The sequence below is a fragment of the Armigeres subalbatus genome, chromosome 1, assembly GCF_024139115.2.
Source record: "Armigeres subalbatus isolate Guangzhou_Male chromosome 1, GZ_Asu_2, whole genome shotgun sequence".
Taxonomy (NCBI): Eukaryota; Metazoa; Arthropoda; class Insecta; order Diptera; family Culicidae; genus Armigeres; species Armigeres subalbatus.
In genome coordinates this window covers 90,368,678-90,380,338 of record NC_085139.1, presented here as the reverse complement: position 1 = coordinate 90,380,338, position 11,661 = coordinate 90,368,678, and the positions used below count along the sequence as shown (strand labels likewise).

Below are 11,661 nucleotides of genomic sequence, written 5' to 3'. Positions count from 1 at the left end.
CCATCTAATTCATGTAGAATTCGGGAAAACCAGGGAAAACTTATGAGATATTGTAATTATGCTGGAGGATTTTCATTGATTTCATTATTGTACACTTCCAACTGATTTTTTGAATTTTTTGATTAATTTTTAATCCTTCCCCGGAGTCACAATTCCGTATTGAACCTTTGATTGACCTGACTTGGGAAATTCGTTGTTTTTCCCGGAAAATTGAATTTATTTGCACAAGTAATGGAACATACACATTCTTTTGACTAGTGTCAATAGTTTACAACATAAAAATACATATGTCACCGCTTTGAATTTTGCGTAATTCGCGGGAAAAGTCGTTGGGTGGTAAAATTGTGTGCACCTTGCGGCAGTCCCCGAAGTATCCTGGAAAATCCCGGAAAAACTTTCACATTGTTTTTCACACATTTCAAAGAATATCAAATTCCTGATGTAGTGATTGTTTCGGTGGTCGATTATTTCAATCAGTTTGGTCAAAATTGTTGTTCTAAAATCAGCGTAACGCCACTCTCCCATATAAATTGTTCAAAGCGCAAACCCACGAGACGGTGGCCTTAAGTACTACATATAACAGTAAAAGGTGAGAATTAAGTGTAAAGTGCAATCATATTCTTATCCTATGTATTTTCTCAACCTAGAAGTGAACTACTAGCAGCACTAGGTGAATACTAAAACAAGTTATATTTGCTTTCTACTAGCCGCAGCTCTGAAAAGGTGAGCAAAACTTAGTACAATCTGAAACATAATCCTAAAGCCTAATATTTTTACATACTTGGTTCATACTTGCAAGCATATTTACTGTGATGCTGTACCGTCAATAGGTAAAATTTTGTGCTCTGAAAACATCAGAATCACTAAAAGTAAGATGAATTTACATAACTATTGAAATTTAGTTTAACTACTTATAAATACTTTGTCGTTAGGAATTTTATAACTTTCGCCAAGAAATAAACTTATTTGGAAGGAAGTTCATAGAATTTCGATTCGCAGTTGTTGGGAGCAACATCTTATAAAATTCTTTTACGGTGTGGCTTAAAAATGTCGAAGAAATCCATCAACTCCGAACGGGCAGCTGACACAGTTGGTACGACAGACGATGCAGTAGGTAACGTTATCGGCACAGTTGAGACCGCGACGACACCGGTCAGCGCAGGCCAAGTCTCCAGCAAATCGCAGGAAAATGCGAACCTAGCTCCATCGGTACATGGAACAGGCTGTACCGGAGCACATAATATAGCTCATAGTATTGATTCCCATGTCAAGAAGTCAACCCAGTCCGTGTTCAACGTGAAACGAAATCCGGTACACGATGTCAGAAGGAAACAAGATTTCCATTGGCAGTTGTGTAGTGAGCGTGACAGCGATCAAATGGTGCAGTGTGCTGGTTATGGTTGCAAGCAGTGGTTCCATTACGAGTGTGTCGATGTTACTGATGACGTGGCGAACGTGTCCTGGATCTGCCATATTTGCAAAACAGCAAAGAGTTCAACACCAACTGAGATTAACCCCCCCACCAGTATCACCCAGCGAAATGACCAGCAGCAAGGACAAATCGTGCCGGCTAAAGAGATAGTGGTACAAGTCGACCGAAGAGTAGAACAAGTTCGAACAGAGGCGAAGCGAGGAGGATCAGGGATTTGGAAATGAAGCAGCTAGAAGAGCAGTTTGAGATGGAAAAGCGCTACCTCGAGCGAAAGTACCAATTGTTGAAGGAGTACGGAAGCGAGACGTCTACCGAGGCTGGTGATCTTGAAGACAACGCATCGAAAATCGAGCAGTGGTTATCAGAGACAGAACGTCACGATGAAGATTCTGGATTAGCGGTAGAGGATGCAGATGGGCACACGCCGAATCCCTCGGAAAGGCCCGAGGAGCACCATGCCCCGGATGTTATCCATCGTCAGCAAAATCCACCAAATCTTCGCAACAATCGCTTCGATCAGGGTTTCCAGAGTGAATTTTCTCCACAGTGTATCCGCCCAACAACCCAACCGTCCGCGCAATCGAATATCGTTTCGCACGATATTCTCGTCCTCCGTTAACTGCACAGCCGCAGTCTAGTTCAGCAGCCCCGCGGATTCGCTTCGAAGCCCTGTCATCAGATGGGACATTGTTCCTGCCAGCGGTGACGCCAGAAGCTTGCTTCAACCAGCGTAGACAACAAGCAAGAGAAGCAGACGCACGTTCGTTCAGCACATTCGCACCGGAAGTGAATCCAAGCTTGCAACGCAACGATCAGCTTAACGATGTGTATAATCGCCCGAGTATACATCAATCATATGGAGCTAGACCATCGTTCGCTCCATCGATGTATTTTGGTACCCTGGATGAGGACAACCAATTCATTCCAGGCCAGCGCTCGACTCCGGTTCGATTGGAGCCTCCGAGACTAAGTACGTCAGCCAGAAATTCTGAGGAGGCCGTCTGCATTCTTAATCGAAGTCAAATTGCAGCACGACAGGCGGTGTCAAAGGATTTGCCCGAGTTCAGTGGGCAGCTGGAAGAGTGGCCTCTGTTTTACTATCTACGCAGATGTGCGGATTCACGAATGAGGAGAACAAACTGAGATTGCGTAGATGTTTGAAAGGAAAAGCGCTGGAGGCAGTGCGATGGGAGCTACTTCATCCGACAAACGTAGCGGATGTGATGTCCACGCTGAAAATGCTTTACGGACGTCCAGAAGCAATCGTACAATCGATCATAAAGAAGATTAGGAATCTACCCTCGCCGAACATGGAGAAACTTGAAACGGTGGTAAATTTTGCTCTAACTGTGAAGAACATGGTTGCTACAATCAGAGCATGTGAAGTCGACGACTTTATCTTCAACGCCTCCCTGCGTTGCGAGCTAGTAGAGCGGCTTCCGTCACCATTAAGACTAGATTGGGCGAGATATGCCCGGAATATGCCAAACCCAAACCTCGTCACCTTCAGTTCTTGGCTGTATATCGTAGCAGAAGATGCAAGTGCGGTTATGGTGGACACGGGTCGCGATCAACGAAACCGTGGTGCTAAAAAGGATGGGTTCCTTAACTTTCATTCCGAGTCAACTGCAAATAGAGTGCTTGAATTGTCCAACAAATCGAAACCGTCCGGTGCAAAAGAGCCGAATAAGGATCGGTGTTTAGTTTGTAAAGGAAGTTGTCCTTCCGTAGTAAATTGCAAGCGTTTCGAGGCTGTGCCGGAAATGCTTGCGAAAGCACAATGGGTCATGCAAGCAATCGAAACAGTGCGGAACAAACGGATGTGAATTTCTGCATCATCCTCTGTTGCACAATGCGAGGAAACATGAAACTCCAAGGGCTCCGCGACCAAACACAGAGATCCCTAACAATTCTCAATCAGAGACGAGCGGAACTGACCATAGCTGTAACGTCCATCAAGGTCAATCTGAAATCCTTTTCTGAATCGTTCCAGTCATGCTGTATGGGCCTAAGAAGACGATACGCACATACGCATTCGTTGACGACGGATCTGAGTTCACATTCATTGAACAGAGCCTCTCTAATGAGTTAGGGGTGCAAGGACCAACGAAATCGCTTTGTTTGAAGTGGACGGGCGGAACGCAAAAAATGGAGAACCTGTCACAACGAGTCAACCTGCAGATATCCGGCGTGCATAACTCGAAGAAATACGAGTTGTCAGGTGTCTGTGCAAATTCGTCCACAAACTCTGTTGCTCGCGGAACTCCAAAAGAAATACCCGTACTTGACAGGGCTACCTCTCGAGTCATACCACGACGTCAGTCCCCGGATCCTTATTGGTCTGGATAACGCTAGACTTGGTCATACTATCAAGAGCCGTGAAGGAAAGGACCATGAACCTATCGCCGTTAAGACACGCCTAGGCTGGATCGTATTTGGAAATAGCACCAGCCAGGATAATGCTGAGCGGTATGTGAACTACCACAGCACGCAAGTAACCGAGATTCAGACGAAGACCTTCATAAATGTGTTAAGGCTTACTTCTCGCTCGATAGCCTCGGTGTCGTAAAATCGGGCAAGGCGTTGGTTTCGCAGCAGGATCAACGAGCACAAATGCTCTTAGAAGCATTTACTCGACGCATAGTTAGATGGCCGATACGAATCAGGCCTACTTTGGAAGTACGAGGATGCCCGACTCTCGGATAGCAAAGCAATGGCACTGAAGCGGTGGAAGTGTTTGAAAATTGCTTGAACAAAAACCCCGTGTTATCCGAAGCATTAAATGCGAAAATCACCGATCACATTAGCAAGGGCTACATAAGGAAGCAAGGGCTACAGTGGAAGAGCAACAAAATCTACGTTCCCGCGTGTGGTATCTTCCTATTTTTCCGGTGGTCAACCCAAACAAACCGGGCAAGATGAGACTCGTGTTGGATGCCGTAGCCACTGCCCACGGAGTGTCACTCAATACCTTTTTGCAGAAAGAACTTGACCAGCTGGTATCTATTATATCCGTGCTGCTACAGTTCCGAGAGTTTCGCGTAGCAGTGTGTGGTGATCTCCGCGAAACCGACCAACACTGCCAGCGCTTCTTCTGGATTGACGACAACCAAGCGACGGAGCCGAGTATCTACGTAGTTCAAGTGATGGCCTTTGGTGCTTCTTGCTCGCCTAGCATAGCACAATACGTGAAGGATTCTAATGCTAAACGGTTCGACCGAGATTACCCGGAAGCTGTGAACGCTATCGTCAAACGACACTACGTGGACGATATGCTCGTGAGCGTAGAATCCGAGGAGGAAGCAATTTAGCTTGTAAAGGACGTGAAAAAGATCCACGCATCGACCGGTTTCGAAATGCGGAACTGGATATCGAACTCTTGCAACGTTTTGGAAGCGGTTAATGAGGATACGACGAAGGAGAAAAATCTCGACATCGGCGAGAAAAGTATCTCTGAAAAGGTGCTAGGCATGTGGTGGGATACGATGAAAGACAACGATATGAAGAAGAACTCATCCCAGGGAACCGTCGTCCAACAAAAAGAGAAGTTCTACGTACGCTAATGATGGTGTACGACTCATTGGCACTCATCGCCCGCTTTATGATGTTTTTGAAAGTTCTGCTCCAGGAGGTCTGGCAAGCATCAGTAGGCTGGAATGACCCGATTGAAGATCCGCAGTATGAGAAATGGTTGGCATGGCTTGCGATCTTCCCGCAGATAGCAACAATTGAAATCCCACGCTGCTATCGAACTCTAACACCCAGTGGAATAGCTACCGTAGTACAAATGCATACTTTCGTCGATGCAAGCGAAAATGGCTTTGCTGCAGCAGTGTATCTACGGTTCGAGAACGCTGATACTGTTGAATGCGCATTGGTTAGCGCGAAAACAAGAGTTGCGCCGCTTAAGTTCTTGTCAATTCCGCGGTCCGAGCTTCAAGCTGCAGTAATCGGCGTGCGATTAGCTGATACAATATCAAAATCACTTTCAATCCACGTCAGTCAGCGGATGTTTTGGACGGATTCCAAAGATGTACTCTGTTGGCTCCACTCCGATCATAGACGATACAACCAATTTGTCGCATTCCGTGTCAGCGAAATCCTTGAGACGACGGATGTTTTTGAGTGGCGATGGGTACCGACGAAACATAATGTCGCTGACGAAGGAACGAAGTGGAAACGAGCCCCGAACTTAGCCAGTGACAGCCGCTGGTTTCGTGGGCCAAAGTTCCTTGTCCTCGACGAAGAAAACTGGCCCGTGAATCCGTTTCCTAAAGAAACTACCGAGATAGAGCTTCGACCACATCTACTCCTCCACACAAAACCTATTGATCCGGTAATTGATTCACACGACTTCTCAAAATGGACTGACCTGCAACGTGTGACCGCGTACGTTCTGCGATACATGAACAATCTGAAGCGCAACTGTCATGGAAAACCGCAAGCGTCTGGACCACTAACAAGAAAGGATTACGTCGACGCAGAAAATCATCTGTTCCGCCGTGCTCAGTTCGCTGCTTTCACAGACGAGATAGCTATCCTCTTAAAGAACCGTTCGTTGGCGAACCCAGTTAAAACGATTTCCAGATTTAGCTTGCTATATGATTGGTGTGCTTTTCTGGACGAAAACGACGTGCTTCGTGTAAACGGTCGAACAAAAGCATGTGTATTCATCGATCGCAACGCAGCCGAACCAGTAATTCTACCCCGTGATCATCCTGTAACGCGCCTCATCATTTCTGACGTTCACGAGCGGTTCAATCACCAGAATCACGAAACAGTTGTGAACGAGATACTACAACGCTACCGTATTCCTCGTTTGAAAGCAGCGTACAACAAGATCCGGAAAGACTGTCAAAATGCAAAATAATGTATGCCAAACCACAGCCTCCCGCAATGGGTGACCTTCCTCCAGCCCGCCTATCAGCCTTTACTCGCCCTTTCACCCACATGGAGTGGACTACTTCGGTCCGATGTTGGTGTCGGTTGGAAGACGCACTGAGAAACGGTGGGGGTTCTCATCACATGCTTAACCACTCGCGTCATCCAGTTGCAGATTACTCATACACTGACCATAGATTCCTGCGTAATGGCCATCCAAAACATCATGGCCAGAAGAGGTGTTCCTGCAGTGATCGATAGCGACCGTGGAACCAATTCACGAGCTGCGAGCAAGGAGTTGCAAAGTTTAACAAAACTGAACCAAACTTATGAAAGAATTTACATAGAGCCGCACTGAGTGGTCCTTCAACCCGCCTGTCACGCCTCACATGGGTGGTCCGTAGGAGCATTTGATCCGGAGTGTCCAACAGAACCTGGAAGGATTGCAGCCAAGCAGGCTTCCGACCTATGCAACACTGGAGTATACGTTGATAGAGATCGAGAGCATTATCAACTCTTGTCCTCAAACTATGGCTCCGTTGATGGCAACGATTCCCTGGTGTTGACTCCCAATCATTTTCTGGTGGAGTCAGTCAACGACCTGAGATCGTGGGTCCCTCTGGACGACAGTGAATCATTGCTTAAGAACAGTTGGAAGCAGTCGCAGATGATGGCGGACGCCTTCTGGAAGCTATGGGTTCGGGGCTATTTACCTACGATTACTCGTAGAACTAAATGGTTCGACGCGGTGAAGCCGATAACAGTTGGAGATTTGGTCATCATCGTGGATTCGAAGCTACCCCGAAATATTTGGTGGAAAGGCCGAGTGATAGCCACATGTCCAGCTAGGGATGGTCAAGTAAGATGGGCAACCGTGCAGACCGCATCTGGAGGTGTTTACGAGCGACCAGCAGTGTCCTTAGCTGTACTCGACGTAGGCGTTGAGACGAATACGCTTCAACTGAAGCCTTCGCGCATTCCGGGGGAGAGTGTTGGTTGCGCCCCGTCGATAAGTTCAGCATCTGTTCCGACTGTCAATCTATCAACTGACGGTTGAACTCAACCACACCCGCCGACATGCAAGGGATCGTCGCGCGATAGATATCACAAAGAGTAATAAAGACAAAACAAACCACAAGGTCTGAAGTAAATTGTTGGCAAGTGTTAAATTACTAAATTTGCTTAAACTACTCTCGTAAAACTACTTTCTATATCTAGTATTGCTTATACGCTAATTATAAATACTTAAGTGCTACATATAACTGTAAAAGGTGAGAATTAAGTGTAACTTACTTACTTACGGATCCTGTACACCTCCGGTGGTGCAAAGGGCCAACTTGAAAGATCTCCATCCTGAGCGTTCCCGGCTATCGCTTTAACCTGTTGCCAGGTTAGATTTCGGTCGACTTCTTTTATTTCTTTATTGAGGCTTCGCCGCCATGAGCCTCTGGGTCTGCCTCTGCTGCGATGTCCCGCTGGGTTCCAGTCTAATGCTTGTTTACAGATTTCGTTTCCGCCCTACGTAGAGTGTGGCCGACCCAGCCCCACTTCCGATCCTGAATTTCTGTTGCTATCGGCCTCTGGTGACAACGACGATGGAGCTCATTGTTTGAGATCCAGTTGTGAGGCCACCAGGCCCGAATTATATACCGCAGGCATCTGTTAATGAACACCTGCAGCCGTTGAGTGTTCTCCACTGATACACACCATGTTTCGCTAGCGTATAACAGCACAGATTTCACGTTAGAGTTGAAAATTCGTATTTTGGTGCGTTCACTTATCTGCCTGTTTTCCAGATATTTCTTAAACTCGCAAAGGCAGCCCTTGCTTTCTTGATCCGTGCGCCTATGTCGATCTTGGTACCGCCGTCCGACGCCATTTGGCTACCAAGATATTGGAAGCTTTCAACATTCTCCACTGGTTGCCCGGCTACTGTGAAACTAGAAGGAGTCGCCGTGTTTACATCCAACGATTTGGTTTTGTTGACGTTGATGACTAAACCTGCCGAAGAGGAGCGCTCGGCAAGGTCGTTGAGCTTACTCTGCATATCAGAGCGCCGTTGTGCGAGGAGTGCAACGTCATCAGCCAATTCGAAGTCGTTTAGATGCTCCATGGTTATAGGCTGCCATAACAGCCCGCGGTTTGGTTCACGGTCAATCGCACCTACCAGAATCTCATCGATTACGATGAGGAACAGTAACGGTGATAGAATACATTCTTGCCTCACACCAGCTACGACCCGGATAGGGTCGGACAGGACCCCATTGTGCAGCACTCTACACGAAAAGGCCTCGTACTGTGCTTCGATGAGGCCGATGATTTTCTCAGGAACTCCCTTGCGTCTCAGGGCGCCCCACATATTCTCGTGATTGAGACGGTCGAAAGCTTTTTCGTAGTCAATGAATACCAAGTAAAGGGACTCTTGGAATTCGTTGACCTGCTCCAGAATGATGTGAAGCGTGACAATATGGTCCACACAGGAGCTTTCGGCACGGAATCCGGCTTGCTGCCGCCGGAGAGTCGCATCGATCTTCTCCTGAATCCGGGCTAGGATAAATTTGCACAGAACTTTGAGAACGGTACACAGCAACATAATGCCTCGCCAGTTATCGCATACAGTCAGGTCACCCTTTGTGGGCACCTTTACTAAGATACCTTGCATCCAGTCGACCGGGAAAGTTGCGGTGTCCCAGATATTATGAAATAAACGATGCAGTAGTTGAGCTGATGTCATGGGGTCAGCTTTGAGCATCTCGGCTGATATGCGGTCGACCCCCGGGGCTTTATTCGATTTCATGCTTTGGATGGCTGTTTGAATCTCTAGCAGTGATGGAGCTTCGGTATTGACGCGTGTTATACGTCGGATCCTAGGCAGACCATGCCGAGGTGGTGATCGCCTGGTTGCCACTTTAGAAAGTTGTTCGAAGTGCTCGCACCAGCGTTTCAGCTGGTCAGTTGGGTCGGTCAATAACTGATCATTCGCGTCTTTCACAGGCATCGTTGCATTCATCTTCGCCCCGCTTAAGCGTCGTGAGATATCGTAGAGGAGGCGAATGTCCCCGGTTGCGGCGGCTCTCTCTCCTTCGTCGGCCAGAGAGTCTGCCCACGCTCGCTTGTCCCGTCGACATGAGCGTTTTACTTCCTTCTCAAGAGCCGCTTATCGTTGGCGGGCTAGAACTTTGGCTCCTCTGGTTTTTGATCGCTCTATCGCGGCTTTGGCTTCTCTTCGCTCCTCTATCTTTCTCCAGGTCTCATCGGTGATCCATTGTTTTCTCTGGGTGCGTAGTTCGCCCAGATTGTTCTCGCTGGTGGCGATGAAGGCATTCTTGATGGCGGTCCATTGGTCTTCCACGCTGCCACCTTCCGGAATATCTGCAGCACGCGTCTCCAGTTCTTCAACGAAGGACCGTTTCACCGTGGCATCTTCCAGTCGGCGTGTGTTGAACCGTCGTCCAACTCTCTCCTCCTGCCAACGAATCCGCGCAATGCGCAGGCGTATTTCGCCGATGAGGAGGTGATGATCAGACGCGATATCGGCACTACGTTTATTCCGTATATCAAGAAGGCTCCGTTTCCATTTTCGGCTGATGCAGATGTGGTCGATTTGATTTTCTGTAAAGCCGTCACGGGAGACCCACGTGACCTTGTGAACCGTGTCACCATGTCGTTATTACCACAAAATTCTGCGAACAGCTCTCCGTTTTCGCTCATTTCTCCGAGACCATGGCGTCCCATAATGCGCTCATGGTTCGAGTTGTCGGATCCGATCTTCGCATTGAAGTCGCCCAAACAGATCTTGATATCACCCTTCGGAATTCTATCTACGACGGCATTGAGTTGACTGTAAAAGTTCTCTTTGTCTTGCAGATCGGCAGCATCGGTTGGCGCATAACATTGGATTATAGTAAGGTTTCGGACCCGTGTTCTAAATCTGGCAACGATTATCCTTTCACTTATAGGTTCCCACTTCATAAGCGCAGAGTGTGCCTGAGCGCTTAGTAGGAAGCCAACTCCGCGTTGCCGGGGAGCGTGTTCACCTCGTAAACCAGAGTATAGCAGAACTTGTCCCGACGGCGTTCTGTGTTCTCCAAAGTTTGGCCAACGGACTTCACTCAGTCCCAGGATCTCAAGCTTCATGCGGCGTGCCTCATTGGCAAGTTGTGCCAATTTACCCTGCTGGGCTAGGGTTAAAACGTTCCATGTTCCTATTCGTGTCCGTTGTTTCGCGCTAAGAGTCGTCGCCGTAAAATCAGTCCGTATTCTTTCATTATCGGATTCTCGAACAAATTGATGTTTCGGGAACAGTAGGTTGTTGGCCCAAGGTTCCCTATCCACCGGGATGGGGCTGCCATCTTAGGCATAGCTTCCGGGGAATAGCATTTCATACTCAGCCGCTGGATGCCAGAACAGACGCTGTTGGAGCCGCACCTCCTTGGTGAACAGACGCTCGATCAGTCGGGTCAAATTTGTTTAAAGTCCCGCCCAACACCAGGACTAGGCTAGTGCGCTTTGAGCGGCACACGGTCGCTTTGATAGGGCCTGCTTGGAGACACATGCACCTTTAATGGAAGTTCAACAGAGCCCACTGTCGAACCCCACCACATCCTAGGCAGACCCCACAGGACGCACCCTCTCACTCTAGCTGATGTCAGAAGGACAACAGTGCCCAGCCTGCACTACCAGCTAAGTACGCAACCCTTAGCTGGCGGTTAATTGTCATCGAAAGACCCGTGGAAGCGTGAGTATTGGAACTTGTGAGGACCAGAGCTATGTTAGGCGCCCTTCCCGGATGTCAACTCACCATTTCGCAGCCCGAATTAAGTGTAAAGTGCAATCATATTCTTATCCCATGTATTTTCTCAACCTAGAAAGTGAACTTGTTCGAACAGGCTTATTTTCAAAAAAATCAGTATCTCTAAAACATCCACTACACGAAAGTATAGGCTTTCCTTTTTCACGTAGGTGCATTTTTAAAATGTTCTATCGGGGGTCATTTTTTCATACATTTTTGGGTTTATGCGGCTATTATTTGAGATTTATATAGAGTTTGCACCAAAAATGGAGAAAAAATCAAAATTGTTCTAGGAGGAGATGGTATACTTTCGCGTGGTGACTGTTTCAGAGATACTGATTCTTGAAAAAAAAAAAAAAAATAGAGACACCGTGATATATAAGAATCATAAAATGTATAGAAAACGTGATTTCGGCTCCGTAACGCTCCATGGCAAATGAGCCTACCAAATAAACAAAAGATTAAAAATAATTAAATTAACAATCAGAAAATTTCCCATCTTATTTTGCCGATCAAAATGCGAATGTCGATCCAAACAAACAAAAATATAATTTGG

At 47.3% G+C, this 11,661-nt stretch overlaps 1 protein-coding gene across 1 annotated transcript; it reads left to right on the top strand.

Annotated features, from left to right (window-relative positions):
* Nucleotides 1–4,997: 4,997 nt before the first annotated feature.
* LOC134206341 (uncharacterized) lies at nucleotides 4,998–6,302 on the top strand. The gene has a single exon (XM_062682046.1). The coding sequence runs from the start codon at nucleotides 4,998–5,000 to the stop codon at nucleotides 6,300–6,302; it is 1,305 nt and encodes a 434-aa protein (XP_062538030.1).
* The last annotated feature ends 5,359 nt before the right edge of the window (nucleotides 6,303–11,661 follow it).

What these genes read in the sequence shown, in the direction of transcription:
- LOC134206341 (XM_062682046.1), top strand. Translation starts at nt 4,998, where the DNA reads ATGGTGTACGACTCATTGGCACTCATCGCCCGCTTTATGATGTTTTTG.